The sequence below is a fragment of the Cyprinodon variegatus genome, unplaced genomic scaffold (genome assembly GCF_000732505.1).
Source record: "Cyprinodon variegatus isolate N-32 unplaced genomic scaffold, C_variegatus-1.0 Scaffold30, whole genome shotgun sequence".
Lineage (NCBI taxonomy): Eukaryota > Metazoa > Chordata > Actinopteri > Cyprinodontiformes > Cyprinodontidae > Cyprinodon > Cyprinodon variegatus.
In genome coordinates, this window is record NW_015150483.1 from 650,765 (window position 1) to 675,343 (window position 24,579).

The following is a 24,579-nucleotide window of genomic DNA, read 5'->3' on the forward strand; positions in this document are numbered from 1 at the left end:
GTTGGACACCATCTTTTATTCTAATCCAGTTAGTTTAACAAATTAAATAATCAGCTTAAACAGCTAACAAAATTGTTTGCTTTAATTTCAAATCGATGCAACTCACTTTATTTCCATAGCGCCAATTTACAACAAATCTTCTCAAGGCACTTTAAAGAGACTTAAAAGAGTTGATTGCATCCAGTCATTCACGTGGGGGGGGGTTAAGCAGAGAGGACATAAAGTTATGAGTGTAACTTACAAGGTACTGCAGAATGGGAGAATAGAGATAGAATGAGGAAAAGTGGTCCCTATGTGTTCCAGCGGTCCAAACATATAGCAGCACAAATACAGAAAATTGCTCAGGACAGCCTATTTTGGAGGTAGAGCAAAGAAGAAACGTCTGTCTGGACTGAAATTGTATAATACCGGTACAAATGTTCAAAGAAAACTGCGGACTTGTTTGCACCTGTGCAACCTAAACATGTATGGGATTTCTTTCTACGTACAATAACAATAATAAAAACTTCGGTAGAAAAATATTCAACCAACACTTTTGGGAGACATTTTCTACAGCTTTTATCCTGAATAATTAGCATCTACTGTATAGATTTATATCTAAGTGTTGGAAGCATTTTGTGACTGTCAGCTCACTGCAGTGAGGTCTTACAATTTTAACTCATATTTTATGACACACTTGTGCAGCTGATTTGCATATGTTCAGCTGGATTAAGGAGGGTGACTGTTTGCATTGTTAGACAGATAAGGTTACCCATGGGGCCAATGGCGTAACGACACAACAATAGGCCCGTAAGCAACATTATCTGGGTGGGCCCCATATGGAGTACAACACCCCATGAACTATACACAATTATTAAGATAGTAATTAAAAGTGCCACTGTCTGCTTTGCTATTGGTGTCATCATGTTGAAATCTGGCATGTGTTGCGGTACAAATAAGGTCCGGTCATTCACTTCAGTATCAGGTGGTATTTTTCACACCACTACATCTGCAAAGAGACGTCCTAGTCTACAATAGCATAGGGGGCCACACAGGTGTCAGTGACGGGGCCCCTAAGCAACTGCAGTCTTTGCTTTACCGATAGTTATGCCATTGCATGGAGCTCAACATAAGGTTGTTTTTAACCTAACCTGAACAATGTAATAAACATAGCAGAAGCCTTTGCACTGCAGCTCAAAATTGCACTGTCTGTCTGTCTGTCTGTCTGTCTGTCTGTCTGTCTGTCTGTCTGTCTATTCCTTCACTGCTACAGTGAGTTTTATTTTTCTCAGAAAACATGTTTTTAAACACCAAAGAAAATGAAAGAAAAAGATTGCCCTTTTTTAATAGATTAACCCAACCACAGATACAACAGCATACTGATAACAAATTTTTTCCCTCTTAATGTAATAAATGAGATGAGAATTTATCTTATGCATTATAATGTATTGTTCACCTGTGCAACAGTTTTGACAGTAATGGGCTTTGAGAAGTATAAAAATTTTAAAAATTACTTTGATTTTTATTATACAAATTCCTTGCATCTGTGAACACCAGTTATGTCAGAAAAAATAGGCAAACAATTAGAACGATTACAATAAAATGTCAAGAAATCTAAAACGAGGGATTTTATCATCAGTAATTGGGGACTTCCTGAAACTATAAAGTCTATCTGTTGAGGTACTTTTTCCTTTAAAAAAAAGACTTGCCTAATCAAAACGTTTAAGATTTTAGAGTATTTTATATGGATAGATAGAGCAGCAAACAGCTCCTTGATATTAGTTATTTTGATTTTCATTTCATTTCTATGCTGTGGCAGCTGTACCTTTAAGTCTCTGGTGTGAAAAACATATATAATAAACTTTCAGGCTTTTCTACACTCAATTAAACTCAAATATGTCTGGCAGAAAAAGAAAACAAAGAAACAGGGCAGAGTGATTGGAGATAAAGTTGTGGAATTTAAAGAAGATATGGGCTATTGCATTATAAACTGGACTGTGAGCATCAGAAGATGAAGAACATTAGCATATAGCATAATTCCAGGGTTATCAGAACCTATAGAGATCCACAGATTAGGTTGAGAAATCTTTCAGGATGATCAGTATTTTCTTTATAGAAAATTTAAATAAATAAAACCATTGTTGAATCAAAATGAGTTTTATTGACAGGATCTGTTACGTTTATAAAATATGTGTTTGTACAATTCAATCTATTGAAAGAAACACAAACATGGCTGTTCAGTTAAACTGGCAGACCTGCCAATGAGAGGGTTTCAGAAGAAAAACCAAAGAGGCCAAACTGGTAGTTTTGTATTTTAATAAATGTGGACTTTATGGACTAGATGCAGTGTTCTTTAAAAAAAAGTTCTGTCCTGGAGATAGATCACATCTATGTTATTTGACCTTGTTCTATATGTTTACTAAGGAGGTCATGTACAGTAATTGCTCAGTGAGGCTGAATACAAACAGATGGCTGCTTCTTTAATTAATACAAATAATTGAAAATTGTGAATCATATTCCAGAACACATGCACACTGTGCGTTGGTCGTTTTTGATTAATCCCGACCAAATACATTGAAGCTTATGGTGACTGGGGAGAACATTCAAGAGTTACAGTGTTAAATTACCTAGCTAAGACAGCAAGAAGTATTGAAGATGCAAATTGATCACACAGTATTGCATATCTGCATTGTCTGTTATCTACTGTGTTCAAAGCAGACCATGGTGCAGGTTATAAAACCAGCGTTACTGCTCTGACCATCTACCTCTTAATATCCTGAATATTTAAGAGGGGAGGCGCTTCTTTTTCAGATATTTCAATCATCCTGAAACATATACTCAACATCTTAAACTTTGTTTCCATCAATAATGAGAAAAACTGATTCCACAGACATCAGAGATCCTCATTGTTTTACTTGCAGCCGTTTTGCTTTCTGCTGAAAAGCTTTGTTGCAACCTCATTATCTGAACCCTATTCATGGAAATACTTTTAAACATCTGGCCTCTTAATGGGATCAGAACATCAAAATCGCTGCCATTATTCACGGTCATAAAGCGGCTGTGATCGTTCCTCACCCTGCAAATTCATCTGCTGTTTATGCCTCTTTGTTTGGCTGTTTCAATAACTTGGCATGCAAAGAGGACTCCTTTTTAGTTGACAAATGCAAAAAGGAAATGATTTATTGCTGATTTATTTATTCACCCTCCATCTCTCCCCATCTCCCACCCCCCTCATCTCGATCACTGTACAGAAGGGAGGGTTTTTAATTTCTTGCATGAAAACAATGCCATTGCTTCTCTGGCTTCACCTGCCAAACAAGACCCGGCCACTCATGGTGACAGATGGCCTCCCATCATCGCTGAATATCTGATTGATCCTGGGAGAGCAGAGCTTGTGTGTGTGTTATCTTGATATGTGTGTGCATCACACTGGGAGCGCGTCTCACATTTGTCATGCACGTAATGTGCTGCTCCCAGGTGAATCTATTCGCTCTCAGCCCACCCTGACGCCTGGCTGCCCGCTGGCCCTGGGGATCAGGGGATGAATGGCTTTCCCTCCACATCTCTACACTCCCACCAGACACACAGGTGTAATTGAGTCCCTGGCTGGCATGAGTGAGCATAGGGCCAGAGTATCCATCCTGCTTATTACCATCCAGCTCCAGGTCTATGGAGCTTTCTCTTTCTCTCTCTCTCTCTCTCTCTCTCTCTCTCTCTCTCTCTCTCTCTCCGTCTCTCTCACTGTGACGAGGAGAGAAAGCAAATGGGGGTGTAACACAATAATGGCTGAGCTTCAGATTTGCAGGGTTTGCGCATGGTTAAATAATCAGCAATCTCTCCCAGAATCACCTGCACCATCTGCTCTGTGCTCAAAAAACAATTTCATAAGTGAGAAAAATGTTTGGCCGTAAATTTATGAAGCCCAGGATTAAATTAAAGATAATAGCAGGTATTTTACAGTAAAAACCATGCTGATAAAGCAACAAGTATTAGGACTAGTTGAGTTTTAAAATCTTTCTGCAAATCATCAAAACTATTCTACTGCTTTAAAATACTACAGTCTCTGAATCTGTCTGCAAGAATTTAGCATTGACCACTACAAGGATAAAATCGAGTTTTATGAATTCAACCGTAATAAATGAATTGAGCTTGGAGTCAAGAGGTTAAAGATTAGGATGATGTCAATAAGGCCTTTTGACCTCAAGGAGTTGGAGGTGATTAGAAATTTTAGCAAGGGTTTGATTGCTGTGAGGATATTTTTTTACTGATTATTGAGAATGTTTTAAATAAATGGTGGAAATTGTAAGTGGCCTGTACTTTTATGGCACCTTTTCAAGTCAGGGGACTCCAAAGCGCTTTACACTACATTCAGTCAATCTCCCAAACATGCACACATTCACATACTGATGGGGGCTTTGTAGCCCCAGCTGCTCTGGGGCTCCATGACCGAAATGAGGCTGCCATACATGGGTGCCACCGGGCTCTCTGACTACCATCAAATATTCTTTGATATGTCATTTTTAAAATAACATGTACATTAAAAATAAAAAGTCTAAAATACACAGCTATTATTTTGTTTGAAGCATCAATCTAATCCTCATTTATACTTACTGGGTCGGAGGGTGGCTGATAGGCCGGATGGACCCTAGACAGCGTGCCAGTACATTACCGAGGCAACAAAGAGACTCACACTACAAATATCCACGTTTATACCATTTTAAGAGACCATTTAACCTGTTGGTCATGTTATTCTGACTGTTGGAGATAGTCAGAGTACCCTGAGTGAACCCAAGCATGCACAGGGATAACATGGAAACTCAATGAAGAAAGAACCAAGAACCCTTTTGCGCTCTACTTTCAACAGTATAATAAAATACTTTCCTGAAATAATTACAATCTGACTATTTGGAAATAAGTGCCAAAAAATGGGCAGTTTGAACACAATATTTATGTTTATGTAGTATTGTACTTCACTAAGACATACATAAGTTTAAAATGAACTCTGTAATATACGTTTACAAGATTTAAGTGCATTATGGTTTGTAATTACATAACTGTAGTGTTTTACAGTTCATATAACACTGCTTGAGATATTTTTTTTTCCAGATTACTTTAGGTTGTGCCTGTATTCATTTATTATAAATATGTTGGTTAAATTTCCAATGTTAAAACCGTAGAGTGAAGCAGTATTAATGCACATTATTTTAATAACAACATTTAGACGTTGAAATCCACTGGTTTTTGTTCAGCATGACTTCCTGCTAAGTAGTTACATAATTACATACTTCTAAGTAGCCGGCTGCTATCTAAAGAAGCATCATTTGCTAAGTTTTTGTTCCCCACAGTTTATTCATCCAAGTTCCTAGTACCACTTACCCTTTCTCACCCACAGGAACTTTGAAGCCCGCGCTTTCTACTCCTACGCCCTCCAGAGGCTGCCTGGTGTGATACGCTCAGGGAAGCCTCCACCGGTCACCATGGAGCTGGTTAAGAATAGCACACAGGAGCCCTGGAGACCATTCGACAGGTATGAACAAGACACCCTTGGTTCATTCTCATTATAGGCATTACTTAATCTTTTCCTGTGTGTGTTTTTGTGTGGTGTGTGCACGTCCAGGTCCCGGGTGTACATGGCAGACCTGGAGTCAGCACTGCATCACTCGTTGCGTGTGGAGCTGGCTGTCCAAAGTGTCATCAAAGGAGATTCTATGATTGCACTGAAGAGTTACATCTCTGTCCTGGCAAAGGTAGACCCAACATACCACATATCTAACACTTACACACATTCAGAGCAGCACGGAGCTCTGTTCAAAAGCAGCTCACCAACATGGAGAAAAAAATATTTGAATAAAAAAAAAGTTTGTGAAATTTTTATTTAAGCAGGATGCATGAAATCAACGCTTTTTTCCCCTCGGTTTTTTAGGTCCTGATAATTTCTCCAAAGAAATTTTAACTAGGTTTTAGGATGAAACTGTTTTTTTTTTTTTTTTTTATCTACCAATTCTTGTTTCCAGTCAAACAGGAGTGTGAAATTCAGTTTTAGAATTTAGTTTAGGTTTTTTCTATTCAATGATTATTCTTATATTTACAAGCATCATAGTATGCTTTCTTCTATTTAGAAAAAAGACATTTTGGATGCTAAAACGTCAAATAAAATATATATTCCAAAGCGTTTTTTTAAATAAGCAGTTGCAGCAGGTCACCACTAGATGGCGAATGAGACGGCACAATGATGAGCAGGCTGTAGATGTCAGCTTTGCATTTAAGTTTTAACCTCTTAGAACCTGTTGTTTTAATCCTTATGTGTTAAATTAATGTTTGTGAAGGTTAGCTCATGTCTTGCTGCTCAACCTGCTGTTTTTTTTTTTTTAAATGTTTTTATTACCATTGCGAAAACATTTTGATTCAGGGTATTGAAATCAGAAGTACAGTAGATGCCCTTCTGTAGGAAAGAAGCACAAAGACTCCCAGGGGGATTGTTGACCCTCTTTATGCTGCTCCACAGTGGGATTGAAGCGTGGCATGCAGCCCTCAGTGACTTGTTGGTCTGAATAGGATAAACCATCTGACACTCCCCCTCTTCATGTTCCTGCAGCAGCTATGATTTTTTAATACGTTTTTGTTTAAGCATAAGGACTATTTTAAGAAAAGAAAATCTGTGTTTTATCTTCTTTTTATTTTGTGTTTTTTTTTTTTTTTTTTTGGCGGAACTTTTTTTCCCATCTGATGCTTCTGATCACCTCCACCTTTGCCTCTCTCATCAATCTGTGTGTGTATGTGTGCCACCAGGCAAGCATGTTGTGATGATGAAGCCTGACCTGCTAGCCGTCTCCCTGTTGGCTACACACCAGGCTGCTCCACTTCCCCAGCCTGCCACCAATCTCTCTGATTATATCTCGCTCTCTTGGGAGGCGTCGCAGTAAGCCAGCTTGTGTCAGTGTATCTGTATAGGGGGGGTGCGTGTGGAGGGCAGAGCGTTGCGGCCCCCCATTAGCTCCGGTTTGTTTAGTCAATGGTAGCAGGTCCCAGTGGTGTTTTTAGCCTGTCTCCCCCCTGCAAGGATGGAGCAGCCAGCACTCAGCGGGGCTTTGTGTAGCTGAGGAGGATGTCATTGTTACGGCTGAACGCGACTTCTGACCGTCCTTATTGACTCCTGACTAAGTGCCCTTGCCACAGACAGGAGAGCATGCTCCTGTTCAGGCTGTTTGCTGTGAAGATGCTGAGTAGATTTTAAAACAAAGAAGATCTGACATGCAAGGTAATTTTTTAATAAGCTTCTAGGATGCATACGTTTGCACTGAAGCGCAAAAGTATTCATAATTCTGGTGGGGTTGGCTTTAAAATGAAATTCATCCACATGAAGTTTGTTTCGGACTAGAAAAGAGGCAGGTATCTCTCAGAGGATGAGACGATCAACGAAGGAGCATCTATTAGGAAGATTTAGTTTTTTTTAATTAAATGTTATTAAAAACTTGAATGCTAAAAAAATATTCACACCCTTTTTTATAATCTTTGGTGTCATTACATTAATTATAAATTTTTTACCCTACTTGTTTCCTCCAATATTTCAATGATTTATTTTTGCTGATGAGAACCAGATCTGTGCGGTTGGAAGGCCTCCTTGGATCACCTTAAACTTTCTTTGCCTCCACAGATTATTTTCCAAATTCAGGTCTTCTGTGCTTTTTTTAGGCTACTCCAAAAATTCACATGTAACTTCTGATCAAAAGAAGATTATTAATAAAATCATTGGATTTTTTTTTTATTATTCTGGCAGATGTATTAACATTTTTTGACTTAACTGTACTCCATATTAAGGTTTTTTAACATCATATAATTATTCTTTAAACCCACCTTATTACACATTACTAATATTGCAAAAATATTTGATATACTTATTAAAGGCACACAGTGTTGTTGTTTTATGGTCAGATAAAAGGTACAGTGTTTCCCAGCAGGATAAAATGCACATTTGAACATAGTATAGAAGCTGAAATAATAAATATAAAGCCTAATTTGGTAATATGATTCTGACTCTTTTTTTTGTTTTTTTTTGTCGACTTAGTTTTTGTTTTTTTACATCTGCAGCGCTAAAACAATTCTTTTGTTTATCTTGCTCTCTGCTCTGTCGAGTGATCGTTGAGCAGCTTACCCCAGAGCATGCCGATCTGTGCTGTCTGATGTCATCTGGACACTTCGAATCAGAGGCAAACTGGTACATGTCCACACAGACAACAACAGAGAAGTTAGTGATTTCCCAGAATCTCAATCTTTTGACACAGGATTAAAGTCTTATTATGGCCTAAACAAAAAGACAGTGTCTTGGAGAAAACACATCTGATCATTTTGGTGTAAAAAAAATGCGTTTAAAAACTGAAAAAAAATATTTGGAGGGGGGGTTTTAAAAGAAAACCTTTCCTAAAGTTAAGTTATTCTGACATCATTGAGCACCATGAAAAGGCAAAGGCTTTTGTAAACACCTGAATCCTTGATTTACACATTAGTGCATTTAGTCGAGCCCTCAGGTGTGCACAGCTTATTCAGCTGCCTTTGTGAAGGCAGCATAATAATGATAGAGTACAAAACCAATTGAGAAAGCCATGTGAAATCGTTAATGAAATGTTCATATTTTAAAGTTGAACCGAAAAGTTAAAGTTGTTTTAAAACCAGACACCTGAACTTCTAAATGAATCACCTGGTTGGATTAGTAAGAGTGAATCATTATGATTTCACTTCAGTGTTAGTGCTCGTGTCACTACCTCTCGCTTGCTGGTTCTATTTGAAAACCAAAAGGCTCAGGAAAGGTGGATTTTTTTTGTTTTAAATAAAGAATAATTTCACAAGTGACCTGGTCTTGCATATTATTATTTTTTTTTGGTATCTCTAAAACATTTGTTTTAAAGTAATGATCAAAATTATTGTTTATTGTAGCTTATGATGAAAGTACATTTTTGATCCCAAACCTATATAATCCATTATTAACAACACATTGGCAAACATAAGTGTGTGTGTGTCTAGCAAAGTTTTTGCTAGAAAGTAGGATTTGGCGACACAAACGTTTAAAAATGTGAATTGGTTCAAAGCCACTTAAATACAAGAGTACAAGACAAAAAAAAATTAGAGTAAATAACAATCTACTAGACTTTTAATAATTTTAATCAGCACATTGCAGTTTTGTGTATAGTTTGCATGTCAGAGAATTTCCTTTTAGGTGTTTTTGAGTCACACATTCAAACCTACATTTCCCCAACAGGACCTTTTTATTGAAGGATTTTTTTGCGTATTTAAATCAGCATTTTTGAAGAGCTCTAAGGGGATTCAGTTTATGACAGATTGAATCAGTAATCAGCTGTGATGTTGCTTATTTTTTTCTTCTCAAAGAAACATTAACTTTGAATACTTGTATCACCTTCTTGTGCCCAATCTACAATGAAACATGTGCTTCTAATCCTTCCAAATCCAAGAACTACAGCCCTCTCCATTATTATATCTGCTGCTGCAATCATGTGTTTTTTTGTTTTCTTAAATGATGTTTTTATATTTTCTGTCTTGCTGGGTGAAATCTGGATTGTTGAATGCACTACATGTATTTTAGGATTTAGAAAAGTGGATCTTGGGAGGCATCAGGAGCATTACAGCGAGGTATTTAAGGATTACACCTCTATCCTGCTTTTCTTGAAAGAAGCCCTTCGGGTCGGAGAAGAGACAAAAGAGAAGGGGAGTAAAACAGAATTATGGGGGGGTGGGGTGTTGTTCTAAAATCCTTCTGCCTTCTCATGCCAGAGTCCAGGGGGATATGTTTTTCCTAAATCAGCTGTCAGTGCAAATATAAATAAGTACTGGATGTTGTCTCTAGTATGTTTGGTATAGGATTCCTTCTATCTCTGGTTTGCTCTCCAGCAGCCTCCCATTTGTACCTGCTATTATTTCTCCTGCCTCCTACCGCAGGAGATTGGCCAGGCGTGCCCTGTTGCAGCCAACAGATGCGACCTTCTCACCACAAGCAGCCTGTGGTTTCTCAAGTGCTGCTGATACTAATCGGATGAGGGATGACATATTGCCAGGGCGAATGGGATTGTCATGGTCCAACTGGGATGGGGGACAGAAGGGGTATATGTTTAAAGGAGGCAAAGTGCATCCATGTGTTTTGTTTTTCTGTTTTTTTTTTTTTTTTTTTTTAAGTTTCTCTAGATAGAGCATATATGGATGGTGCTTTCTTCTGTAGCAGGGGGAGATTATGGAGATGATAAAAGCAACGGCAGGAATAAAATCGATAATCAGAAAGGATCCCTAATAAAGAATTTAACCACGCATGAATCATTTTAATGGTCCTGTCAGCTGAATATTTTTTATGTTTTGTTAAACATTGCTTCACTTAATGTTTATCTGTAACTATGGCAGCTGATTTAGATGCACATTAGCTCGCTAAAAATACATTTAAAGGAGATGTGTGTAAAATACCCATCATTGTAACTGGAGGTTATCTGTATTAATGTTTGCTGTGACTTTTGCATCTTTGTGAGCTGAGATTGTTAATGTTGACAATACTGGCTAGAGACTCGATATACAGTACTTTGCTTTGGCTTTATCTGCTCAGATTTAATCCTAAACTTGTGAATCTCCTGTTTAAAGTAGCTGTATGGTTTACAGTTTTTGTTTTTTTGACTGATTTAAATAATTGTACAGTAAGTAAAACCAATTTTTGAGCGTTTCAGGAAAATCAGTAGCTGTATTAATCTCATGAATATAGTTGCTTGAGACCTAAGCCCATTAGTGGAAAACAGCTGCTTCTTTTGTTCTGCATAAATTCATTTGAAGGTTTAATGAATTTTTCCGACTGAGTGGCAGTGAGACAACTCAACGCCTAAACCTAATATATTACTGCCACAGGTGAGCTGCAAGCATAAAAATTCAGTGTGTGAACTTTACTTACCCATATTGTTTTTTTGTTTTTTTTTTGTGATACCTCTGCTTACAGCTAAAATATATACAGATCAGTTATAAATTTATGATTCCTGATTAATTACCAATTATTATTATTGCATTGAATATTTGCAGTTGAAGAAAGAGACTCAAAGAATTTAAGTTTCCTGCGGTTGTGAGGCAGAGATTAATCTGCTGATTCTGGATTAGGAGAGCTAGATAAAGTAGTTGGGAAAAGGTGCACGGATTGCATTAAGTTACTTTAGCAGGAAAGATCTGACAATCTGTGCTGGTCAATTGAAATAATAAATTTTAGTAGCTCTATGTACACTTGTTATTATTTATTAATATTATCACATAGACAGAAATGTAATAACCAAAAAGGAATAATCAGTGAGATTCAGGTTAATCCTAATCGCAGTAAATGTAAATTTTGCTTCTTTATAATTTTAAGCTGTTAAAATGAATTTCTATGGCGTAGTAGTGTTTGCATATATTTGAATATTGCAAACTGCTTCCAGTCTCATGATATACTGATAAAACTTGTCCTCTAAATAAGTCTTTGCAGATGAGACATTATAACAGACAAGTGTTGGTCCCATATAAGAAATCTAACTTCACCTGTACTGTAATGGATGGAAATCAGAAAGAGGAGTTCTCTAACGCTGCTTTGACTTTAGCACTTTAACTGAAGCGGTGTTTTGGTCACATGTAGTTAGAAAATTAGATTTTAGGAACAGGTGGGCCGTGGTTAAAACAAGGAATCAATTAGTAGTGAAGCCTCAGATGGCCACTGCTAAATGTAGTAGATATTTGGATATTGTTGCAGTGCAAGATGTTTTGGAATTATTGAACCTATAAAATAAGTGTTAGGACCAAATTATATATTTTATTCACCAGGTTGTTCATTGGCTCTTTAACATTTAACTGTAAAACCTTCAATTATGAGCAGCTATGTTTATATAGTAGTTCTTTTTAGGTTTGAGGTGCATCAATATGATAGCAGAAAAGGCAAATTAAGTTACTTATTTAGAGCTCTTTATTGATATAAAAACATAATCAGTTTAAAGGTTTTTACAACCCTCTTCCAGGGTTAACAAATTACTACTAATGTTTCAGATTTTTTTTTTTTTTTAAACTGAGGTTTACTGTAATTTCTGAAACTGAAATAAGACATGTTTCTGGAAAAAAAGGTGCAGAGCAAGGGTTGTGTTTTGGAATTATCCACTTGTTACAGTAAGACTATAAAAGGCATTTAGCCAAAAATGTATAAAAGCAGTAGGCCTACACCTTATTGTGTTGTGAGACGAAGACATGAGCTGTTGTTTGTCCCGTTGTTTGTTTGAAGACTTTTATTTTTTTTTTTTTTATCTCTGTCTGTCATCAGGGGTGTCAGACGGCCATCAGCTGGATTTCCTCTTTCTCTTCTTGCTTTCATTTTGCTAGTTGCACTCTCGTGTTTCCTCCAGCTGCCATAGTTGCTGTGGTGACTGTGGTTGGGTGTAAACATCCACCAGGAGAAAGCTTGCTGACAGAGTGTCTAAGTAGTTGTTAGTGGCTTAGGAGGGAAATCTTAATGAAGGAAGAGGTTTAAGCTCGGCTTTTGTCACATTTACTTACGCTGATTCTAAAGGTGCACAGAAGAAAGCTGGAGGCCTGATTAAACATTGCAGGAGGCATGATGTAATCCAGGTGTGCAAATAATGATGTAAGTCTTTATGTAAACAGATGAATTGGGGAAAAAATGTATCCATGAAAAATACAGGTACTGTAGTTACGACAGCAGAAAATAACTCCATACTCTTTCATTTTACTAAAGACTGACAAAAGTTGTTTTCTCAGATTAGTCAAATTATAATATATATAAAGAAAACAGATTTAGGAATCTAAACCTTTACATCTTATTGCTATGAACATTTTCATCAATCCATGCCACTTTACTAACTTCATCAAAACTCATCAGTTGGTATAAAAGTAAACATGTAGAAAATGTGAAAAAAATAAAATTTTCCTTATTTGTTTCCAAATTGAAACAAAAAAATTGCGTAGAGGCTGTTTGGTGTAGATGGGTCTGATGCTAACCAGTAAAATATGATTAAAGAAAATATCTGCCTCTTTTTAAAATGGACACTTTATATATTTCAATGAAAATGACAGCAATTACAAATAAACTTATAGTTTAAGATATTCATGGACCAGAGAAATTATTAATTCTTTTTATCTATTCTGTTTTGGTCTGTTTGTCTACTGCTTTTCACAAGCTGTAGACAGTAGAGCTATCTGTGCTAACAGGCAAATCCTCAGTACATGAGGCTGGTTAAATAAAGTTATTCTCTGACTCATTAAAATGCAATACCTCCTTTAAATGCCCCATGGAAGAGCTGCTGCAGAATCCAACAGTGTTGCTGCCATCCCCTGTTTATAAAATCACACATGTTATAAAATCTCCGATGCAGAAATTAGTTTTGCCTTCTGAGCACATTTACAGCACTTACTGTTTAAATGTGCATCCAAAAATATCTAATAAATTATCACAATATTTTTGGATCATTGTCTACAAGCAAAATATATTATTTTTCTCAATGCTTAGTGTTAATATCACAGTCCTCTTCTGTGTTTTTCAAACCAGTGAAGTGTGAATGCTCAGAAATTTGTGATGTAAACATGAAATGGGTCTGAGGATGATTTAGACCGGCTGTAATGAATGTCGACAATCATCCGAAGGCAGATTGATGAGGGTGACCCAACAAAACTACACAAGATTTTATTTCTTTGTGTTCCGGTTTTGCTCCAGTTTCATTCTTGTGTTTGTGTCTCCAGTATTTTCCAGGTCGTCCTGTGGTGATGAACTTGTTAAAGTCTCTGAACTCTTGGTTGAAAAACCAGACTGTGGATCAAATTTCCTACAAGGCATTTAAAGAGAATGTGGATAACACGGCACAGGTATGTAAACACATTACTAATGACATATGTGCAAAGAACACCAATGGCATTCTGAAATGGGTTTTGTTTTTATAAAAGAGGACAATCATCACAAAATATACAGCCACTGATGTGTAGTTTCATGTCTGTGGAAAGATTTCTGAGATGCATGTTCTTCTCTCTGGGAAAATTAGGAAAATTTTAAACCTCCATTGTATTATAACATGTTTAAAATATCACATCATCTTTCTATACAAGATGAGAACAGGTTCTAGATTTCTAAAGACACATTTTGGTCCATCGTCTCTTTTCTAGTTGAGAATGTATTGTTGCTTTTCGAGTGAAGCCTGCATACCTCCAGTATGCATCCCCTTGCAAATTGAAAGAGTCACTTACTTGCATCATTAGCTTTTAGCAGACAAATCAATGGATCAATGAATCAATTGGAAGGTATGAATAGACTCCACCTTAGTGGAAATGGATTGTGCATGAACACCCGAGCGTCCACACACAAAATCTTTACTATTGACAAGTGAGTAATCCTGTCAGTCACTGCAGTGATGGCGATGCAGTACTGCGAGTGAAACGACTTTATGTCAGAGAAAATATGTTGTTAGATTCAACTGCGGTTCATGGTTAGAGAACTGGATAGCCTCTGTTCATTAGTGGTGGGTTGAGCCATTAACCTGAGTCTGACTTTTCATTGATTGGGAAAACTGTGTGGAACAACTCTTCATTAAGTTGAACAGGTTTGGAGTACCTAGAGACAGACCCTTTAATTGGTAGAGGATTCTCGTAATTCTTTTGACACTATAAATTCCCATTGTTCTGAACTAGAGGTTTTCTTTTTTTTTTGTAGATGTGGAAGGCATTGATTCCTTATAACCTGACAAAAAAACAAAAAACAAACCTGTTCCTTATAAATGATTGATTATTTAAGGTGTGGAGCAGCAAATACAACTAAATTATGTTGCCCAAAAATGTTTTATCAATTTTTATATTTTTAATTAACTTGTATTTTTATTTTTATTTTATTTTTTTTTTATGATTTTCCTTCACATCACAAGCAGGCGAATATTCACTCCAGAGTTGCATTGTTTCCATGACCCTGACAGCTTGCTTGTTCAAATTCTATTCTCTCAGGACTTTACTGTTATATTTTGATGTTTAAGAAAGTGCTTACTTCCACCTGCATGGGCAGATCTTTCAAATGTAGATGCCAATTGCACCTCTCTTAAATCCTGTGTTATGGAAAACCATCTTACTCCCACTTAATGGGATTGAGTGAGAAGTCAGTGTCTTACTCTTTTTAATTGTAATCTGACCAAAATGTCTGCCTCTGCGATGTGAAATTTGCATTTATATTGCAAATATGATTCATTTGCCCAGCCCTAATTAGAACTGTATGTATTGTTGTCATATAAAACCAAATGAACGGTGTTTCTCTTCAGAGGTTATCATTGAAGTAGTTTCTGCCTTCAGATATAGGCAATAAAACTGCATTTGAGAAGGAAAAATTAAGCAACAAACAGACTTGTGGAAAAAAAAATCAGTGTAAGACCTTTTTTAAAAGGTCTCTATACCAATCTGCAGATCCACAGAATTGCCACCTGGGATCTTTATTCCCAAAGTCTAGTTAGAAAGCTCTTTCAGGCTATTTACACCATACATGTTCATCACAAATGCACTGTTTGATAATTTACTAATGAACCTGCTAAAGAGTCTTTCACCTCACTATGCTGGATGCTTTAAACTGACGAGATGACATCCATTCTTATAATTTTTTGAATAAATATATGAGCACCGAAGGACAATTGTAGAAGAAGAAGATTTCGGTCCCAGACGATCCAATATTGCATAATTGTAAGAATGAAATTGCTTTGACAAAAGTAAAGTTCATGTGAACACAACTTCAATTTTCAACTTATCTTGTTCATTTTCTCACCTTTGGACCTGCATAAAAAGTTTATCACTACTACAGCAACAAAACATTGTTTTATATTCTAATAAATGATCGAATTTTACTTTCTTATATTATTTCTAATTTCTATTACTTTTATTTTTCTTCTCCCTCAGGTTCCAGATGCTGCGTTGCCTGAGGGTGTGCGATGGGTGGGCTGCCAGGGTTCACAACCTCACTTTAGAGGTTATCCTTGTGGGGTCTGGACTCTCTTCCATGTTCTCACTGTCCAAGCCAGCAACACTGGAGATTCAGGTGCAGACATTTTCTATTGTTGTAAATAAAAAGCTTTTTTTTTAAATAGAGGTGGAACAGGTCTTACGTATTTTACATCCCAGTGGGTGAAAAGCAATTTATAAATGCATATTTATCTATATATATTGAAAGTGGCAGGAAGTGATGGAGGATTAGAATTTATGTTTTTTTATTATCATTTTATGTATTTTGTCATTTTATAACATCTGAAATTGAGCCTAATTGGGACTGTGTGAAAAGGGATTAAATTAGATTAGAGGAATGTGAGTGGGTAATAAAACAGGCAGATGACCAGAGGCTCTGCTCCTAGTGGGGACCTTAATCTCCCACCCAATAAACACAAACACACATAGGTGCACGTAGGGGTTAATCCCGAGGTTTACGGACCATCATGCAACCTGCAGATGGACTGGCCAAAAGGGGTGTCCATCTGGCCCCCCAAAGACTGTGATTTTACCAGGCGAATTTGCACACTTCCTGCTGACGATGTTCAAATGTGACGGGTTTTTTAAATTAAAACTGTGGAAATAAACTAATGTGGGAACAGTCGGTTGTTGATAAACACCTACAGGCCCTGAACACAATGAACCTGTGGTAAAGTTCATTGAAAAGGCCTGCTAAGCTCAGAACAAAAAACAAACGAACAAGGGAAAATATGTTTGTGGACTGTTAAGGGCCTGAGACAACAGCCTGGCCACTATTCACACAGAGTGTTAACGACATTTAATCTGCAGATTGGGTTATCCCATTCTCAGAGATTATTCACCTCAATATGGTGTTAACCCAGCTGCCTGTCACGTTGGGCCACCAGATTGATGGGAAGACATGAGAACGTGGAGCTCTTTCATGTTCAGGCTTCAGGTCAGGTTCATGGTGGCGTTACTTCTATAAAGAACAATTGACATTTACAACAAAGATATTGATTGATTTCTTAAACCGATATAGCAACTATACAGATGAATGCTAAGTTTTAGGGATAAATAAACTCAGACCTTAAATTATGCCTCCCATATATCAAAAGCTCATGATTCTCTTCCAGATCCTCAGGAGGTGCTAACGGCAATGAGAAACTACATCCACAGTTTCTTTGGCTGCAGATATTGTGCAGATCACTTTGAGAACATGGCAAGGGAGAGTCTGGAGGTTGTGAATACATTGCCATCATCTGTCCTGTGGCTGTGGTCCCGTCACAATCGAGTCAATAATAGGATTGCAGGTAAGAGACTCTGCCGTCCTCAGCAGTTAAACCGTAGAACTCTCCTTTTGCACGAAACCTGCTCAGTTCTGATTCTCGGAAGATGCTGTTCTACACATTTTGAATGGATTTATTCTCCAACATCACAGAAAAAGCTGAATTTGTTTTTTGCGCTTTCATGATGTCTGCTGGAGAACGCTAAATAATTTTATTTATTAATTTTCATTAGTGGTGATTAAGTAGAAGCACATCTTAAAAGCACTATCTTTACAGAATCTATTCCCCTGTTTAAACTGTTTTTTGGCACCAGGCTGGTGCTGATTGGATACTTGGCTACTTTGAAATAATCAAGTTTTCCCATAACACATGAGTCAAACACAAAGTAAAACTTATTTTGAGGTGGATAAAAAGTGAAACATAGAGCCATCTATCCATCTTCCTCCTCTTATCCTTCAGGGCCATGGGTGCCTATAGTGTGTGAAAAGTGGGGTACACCCTGGAAATGTCCCGATTCCATTGCAGGGCAACACATAGGCATACAAACATGTATGAGGAAACCCTAGGTATTCCATAAAAGTTTAAAAAACAATCCATTGGACTTGGTTTCCAAGTTTTTTAAAAACTTTTATGTAATGACTATGTCCTGGATGACTGAGAATCTTCATCAGCAAACCCTAGGTTACTAAGAGAAATCCATGCAAGCGTGAGGAGAACACGCAAACTCTACTCAGAGAAACCTTTTGGTAAGGGAATTTAACCACGGCCTTCTTGCTGCAAGGCAGCAGTGCTACAAACTGCCCACATGTGCAGTCAGAAAAGGCTTTTTAAAATCAGTAATCACCAGCACTGGTTTTTATTAAGAGGCATCATAGTAAAAGGAATTGAATCGAGAGTCATTCCAAAAGGTTTTCAATTTTAAAACCATTTACAATCTATTCTACTATTGGCTAATCTTCCAAAATGTGAGAAAATACCTTAAAGTTTGTAGTTATTACAAAATATGAAAGTGTTGACGGGGTGTAAACAACTTTACATGAGTCTGTTTCTTTATTTGTATAACATGTTTAAATATCGGCTAGATATTAGATATTTAGATTTCTCAGGATGCTGATCACCACCAGTGGGATCAGAAGTTTTGCTTCCTATATTTTGGGTTGCTCTTAAGATCACTAGGCTCTAATAGGACTAAATAGAGGGTGAGGGGAGGAAAGATGGATCCCCTGATCAGACACCAGCTGTCACCCTGTCTTAGTCCTACAAGTATTAGCTGCTTCAGCCTCCCCCATTTTCTCCCGACCCCCTCTGGCCTTCTTGTGTCTTTTTCTGTACCCTTTCATCAATTCTCTACCAGAATCACCAATGTATGTCTCAGTCTTTCCGTTTCTGACATTTAGTAAAGAATGCATAGAAATTAAAAATCTTTTCATATATGAATTAGAGGTTGCCTAAGAGATAAAGATGCATTATTGAGAATTTTGTGGCCCGTTTCAAGTCTACTGTTTTTTGTACCGCTGAGTTGCTTTTAATGCCAGTTTTAGATGGATTTTTAGATTTTACTTTCAAGATCCACAATATGAAAGAAACAACATGTAAAATTCAAAATCATTTGTTTAGCCTCCCACGTGAGCACTTGTTATAAGTAGTAAGAGAGGTGATGTGGCACCACTCAAAGGAGAGAGCAGAAGCTACAAAAAAATTGGCAAATATTTTAAAGCAATTAAAAATTGAATAAGGACTTCACCTGAATTTCTTTTAGAATATAGATCATTACTTTAATTCTGACATTTTCAACCTGTGAGCAAAATACTCCATGAACAAAAGGTTCAGAGCATAACAGGATGAAATGGCAACTCTCTTTGCCAAAGCCTTCCCTTGATCTCCTTTAAGACTCATTCTCTCTTAATAAACATGCACTTATCTGCATAAAATAGTTTCATTTAATAATTCTTACAACTCTGTTTTATCAGACTTCATATTTCTTAACACCTCACTGACTAAAAGTTGCTCAGTTTGATCCTTTAGAAATAATGTCACTACTATTTATTTACTATTCAGTTTAGTTTCTGAGCAACCTATCAAAGCTGATTAAAGTCATATACTCCCAATTCACGGTCATCAATTCATTTCCCTGTGAATTTCCATTCATCTATCTTTCATATCCGTCTATGCACTTCTCATATTTACTGTTAGTGGTCTTTTAACAAATTATTCTTCATCATGTTAAAATGGACTTTGATAAGTATCCCTTCCTCTCTCTCTGTGCTTGTATGATTTCATTAAGAACAGCTCTGTCATTAACAGCCTACTTCGTTAAATCACTATCTTTTGTTTGTGTGTTGTTCCACGCCCCCTCCCCTCTCTCTGGGACAGTTTGTGTCCTGGGGAGCCGTGCTCAAAAGGACACCATCCCTGCACGCGTCTGCTCCTCTGACACTTAAACACTTTGCAGCCTGCCCCCCTTCTATCATCCATCTTTCTCCTCTTCCTTTGGCTGTGGTTCCTCTCTCTTTCAACTCACCATCCCCTGGGACTCATAGCGTCCGCTTCAACAAGCAATAGAGCAGCATCCTAGCTGGATTTCTCCCATAGGAGATGGCTTTGCCCACACACACAATCACACTTATAATGTCCAAGTTATTGTATGACAGCAGGTGGCAACCACCCTGACACACGCCACACACGCTTCCCCTTCTGTACCCCACCCTGCCCCCCACAAAGCCACATGAACACCCTCTCTGCATGATAAGGCGTGAGGGCCACAGCAAAGAGGCTGCATGAGTTACACAATTGGTTGTGTTTGTTTCAGTGAGTGGCGGCGACTTCCCTGAGGAAAATCACGCTCCATCTCTCTATGCATACAACCCCTCCTCTCCTGTTGTTCCTGAAGTGAGGGCTCTTTAGCAGGCCTCCCCGCCCCTCCTTTTAGAGGCAGCCATGCATGAAATATCAGCTATTTGTAAAGCAGCCGGACAATTAATTTAGCTGGCAACAAAGAGGCCCCAGGGCCCTTGGCCTCTTTGCAGCAGCTGAATTAGGACTGGTGGCAGCTCAGTCCTGTTGCGGCGTGTCAACAGCTGAGACTGAGCCGCATTTCTGCAGACAGACCAGTGCTGCAGCAGCAGGCCCAGCTGTGTACACTGGCCAGTATGGATCATTTGTTACTCCCTTTATAGGACTTTTCTTTTTTCAACCGCTTCATTTTTAACACTAGTTTGGTCAAATTGATATGTTTGTTAAAACTCTAATCTTTTCAAATAAAGGCCCAAAAAACATAAGAGGATTGCATTTTTGGCTTTTTCCTTAGTTTTATTTTCTCCCTGACATCAGAATGGGATAATAAAATGTAAAAAGAGAAGTTGCATTCTTTCTTACCAGAAATTTGGAGTAAAGTTGTACAAAAATATGGTATATGTACATTACTAAATGAATACATTTGGCAATGATTTTCCTGTAGATAAAACAGCAAAGATGCAGCAATTGATAGGCTTAAAATTTGGTTTGCAAAATGATTCACAGATCTCTGCACAGTTATATTAAAACGGTTGGCCAGATAAGCTATATGTCTATGTGTCCCCCTTCCAGTAACATGAAGCCCTGTTGTGTCAGCTAAAAAATTGATTCCTTTTTTAGTTTTTATTTTTGAAAAAGGAATAATAAACATGCCATGGCCTACCACAGAAACCCTTTTAGTTTATTCTCACTGCATACCTTTAACAACTTACTAAGAATTTATAATTGATTAACAGGATGTACAGATCTAGAAAATACCATCATCAAAACATAAAATATTATTAGTTCAGAGTCCATCAAGCCGTCCTTCTGTAATCGAGGATCAGGTTGTAGTAACTGGTGAGAGGTAACTTGTAGAGGTAACGAAACTCTCCCTCTGACCTGGGCTCTTCTCCAAACTTGAGGATTGCAAGAATACAAGAAACACACTAACCACATGGATGACCCAATTGACTCCCTTCAGTGCTGAAGAACAATGGCTCTACCTCAAGCTTCCTCCAAAAGATGAGCCTCATCCCCTTATCCCTAAGGTTGAGTCTACTCATGGGTGGTTCTAGACAGGGGGCAGCCGGGCCCTGGTTATGGCCCCTGTAATATTGAATAAATTCCTTATTAAGATGTCTGCTGGAACAGAAACAATAACTAATGGGGCCCTTGGATATATTTAGATTTTTACCTTGGCAGTTTTATTTCAACAATGTTGTTTGACTTCTAGCTTCAGTCCTATGGAGACAGAATAACAGTTTTACTGTATCTGGGGTCTCTAGAGCCAAAAAAGGCTCTTGGGTTTTGTGTTTACATACCTGCTTTTTGGAGGAAAATCATTTCAGCTGCTTATATCCAGAATCCTCTCATATCTACAAGTTAGTGTCACATGTAGAAAGCCAGGCAAATGTGGGGCTTGGCTGTTTAGCTAAGTTATTTATTCATCCAGACTGGCAGACTGCTAAAGACAATGCTCCAATTGTATGTATTTTATGTCCAAGCATGTTTTCTCACAATTTGCCTTGTTTTGAGCAATGCTAATCTCCAACTTGGGATGTATTTTTACTTAGTCTTTTGGGAGTTGGTAGATTGCACACTACTTCTGGAAGTACCTCTGAAAGGACTAGCTAGTTAAAGAACAACAAGACACTCCCTAATTCAACTATCACACTATCACTTGTGACTATGCATCCATTAGTATTAATTTTTTGTTTTATTGTTTTTTTTTTACTGTAAATGTCTAATTGTTTTTGCAAATCCCTTGCAAAATAGTTTTTTTTAACCAAATTGCCTGCAATCTGTTTTACAACAACCAAAGTTAAACACAACAGAAATTCAGAAATCACGTGAATGAAATGTTAAGACCAGTGAGAAATACTTTATGTTCCCCGCCAGATTTTGGTCCATTGCCCTTATGTTAATCATCAAAATTATATTAAGGATTACCATGTGACTTTTTAGTTGATTCTTCTGCTTAATTTTTTGGTCAAGGAGGTCAGTCGCATTTTCTGTCAGCCATCTATACCTCATCACTGATTGCTGCTCACCAGTATGTTGCTGATTAAGCTAGTTTGAAAACCCATATTTATTCAACAGGCCATGTGGCACCCATGGTCAGCATGTCCCCAAACTTATTAGAATAAAGGAGGACGAATGGAGGCATATGAAACATGTACGGACACCTGATAAAAAGCTGCACACATACATGCATACTAGCAACTGTCAGTCTAAGGTACAATAAAATTGATGTATCTTGTATGTAAAGCCCTGTATGCAGAATACGTACACACATGCACATGTCTGAGATTAATCTGGGGTGTTGGAGGATGTAAATTGACAGTCCTGTAAAGGGACAGACCTGCTGCTGCTCTGCTTATTCTCCTTTCCTACACACAAACATAAACACAAGGGTCTGCTGGTGAAAAGTAATTTATTGCTGAATTCTGCCCTCATTGTCTGTGTCTCCATGTGTCCTTGTGAATATTTGTGTAGATGGTTCGTCTTTTGAAGCTTGATCTTTGCATGCATGCTTTCATATTTGTCCTGCTGGTCTGGGTAGAAATATAGAATATAGGATAAGCACGGATTTAAGGGTGCAGGTGGGCAGCATTTGCTACAGTAAGACATTAATGGAGAAAGTTTTCAATTTATCAGAAGGGCAGCACCCGCCTGAGTTTCTGTTGGTCTGTTCTTCAATTTGGAGATTGGGGTTTGCTTTCAGGTTTCTGCAGTGAAACATGACAGGTGGTTCAGTGCACAGAGGTCCGCGGCCTGAAAACAGCAAATCTGTGTGTTCATCTGAGGGGAGAAGCTGTCCACTTTAGTAACATCTATTATCTCACCATCCCTCCCACTGGGACAGCCCCAGAAGACCATCGATCATTGTTAGACGCTGTCATATGAACACACTCACACAGCCGCACACAAACACACACTATCAATCCATAGATTACATGCAGACAAAAGCTGACAGGTGATTTACATATACACACTCAAACGGATACATTCACATATGCATATGGGCACTTAGATTTTACGAGCACTAGAATAAGATCAAATGGGTTCACCATAGATTGCATCCAGTCCTCAATGCACTTAAATTCTTCAGTCAACAAGGAGAGGAAAAAAGGTGACAATGGAGTAACCAGATGACTGGAAAGACAAAATGTTTGGACCCTTTTTTCTAATCTGCTATAGTTGTTGGGACACTTTTGATTTTTATTGTAAAATATGACATCTGTCATCCTCTGTGGGAAACAAGTAAAACTTGAAGTTATGCATATTAAAAGACGTTATATAAAAATGCTTGATAAATCGTCTCTCCTGTAAATTCAGAATTGTTAAACTTAACTAAAAGACAAATGTATGCTTTTTTGAGTGTTTTATATCAAATTTGCTTGCAATTCTTAAACAAGCATAGTATTCTAAGAAATGCTTGATGATAAAATAAAACAGAATGTGGCATTGGTGGTGCCGTTGTTGACAGTGTTGCCTCTTGACAACTCAGTTTCCACGGTCTCCTCTGTGTATTATCATTTGGTAATTTGGCCTTCCCCCACATTCTAAAATGTGTTTTTGGAGAAAATAAAAGACATGCAACAGTATATGCATATGCAACAGTCCAAGGATTGAATGCCAGTGGTGTCAAAAATAATTGTTTATTGCCTAAATAGAAATAGAAACCTGGCATCAGAACACTTTGCTTCATGATGCCTGCTTGCTGCCACAAGCCAACCATGCTTGTTAGGACTCTTTCTTCAGCTTAACAGAACCACTTACTGCCAGTTTCCAGAAGTGGGAGTTGAATAAATCCCTGAGCTCAACTCCTCACCTCTCTCCCCTACTCGCTTGGGCCTGCAGAGTTTGCCTGTCTTCCTCCTTTCAGCGTATCCAGCTGATCGTAAACCTCTGGCTTAAGGTTTCCTTATGCCAGGTGTACCGATTGACATCCCTATGCTTGAACATTGTGTTGATTATGGACAATCCATCCATGGCTCCAATAATTAACACCACTTGCGTACAGAGTGGATCCTGTGATCCATGTACCTTATGCACATCTTTTCTCTTGTGAGTAACTAATATACTGCTCCAAAGAAATTAAGGGAACGCATACACAACACAATATAATTCGAATCAAATCAAACTTCTATAAAATCATACTGTCCACTTACAAAACAATACTGGTTGACACTGAAATTTCACACGCAGTTGTGCAAATGGAATATTGATAATAATAATAGTACGTTTTATTTGAAGCTGCCTTTCTCGACATCATACAAAGATACACAAAAATGCATTAAAGGAAACAACAATAAAGATCAATAAATAGACAGAGGCGATGGCATTATCA

The 24,579-nt window shown here is 37.7% G+C and overlaps 1 protein-coding gene across 1 annotated transcript in view; it reads left to right on the forward strand.

The window, feature by feature from the left end:
• The window catches only part of LOC107100542 (sulfhydryl oxidase 1-like), a 39,170-nt gene that overhangs the window by 11,636 nt on the left and 2,955 nt on the right, over nt 1-24,579 (forward strand). The window contains exons 7-11 of the mRNA XM_015399066.1: nt 5,372-5,506; nt 5,597-5,726; nt 13,723-13,845; nt 15,901-16,039; nt 17,079-17,255. Coding sequence (XP_015254552.1) covers nt 5,372-5,506; nt 5,597-5,726; nt 13,723-13,845; nt 15,901-16,039; nt 17,079-17,255 — 704 coding nt within the window. The remainder of the gene's footprint in view (nt 1-5,371; nt 5,507-5,596; nt 5,727-13,722; nt 13,846-15,900; nt 16,040-17,078; nt 17,256-24,579) is intronic.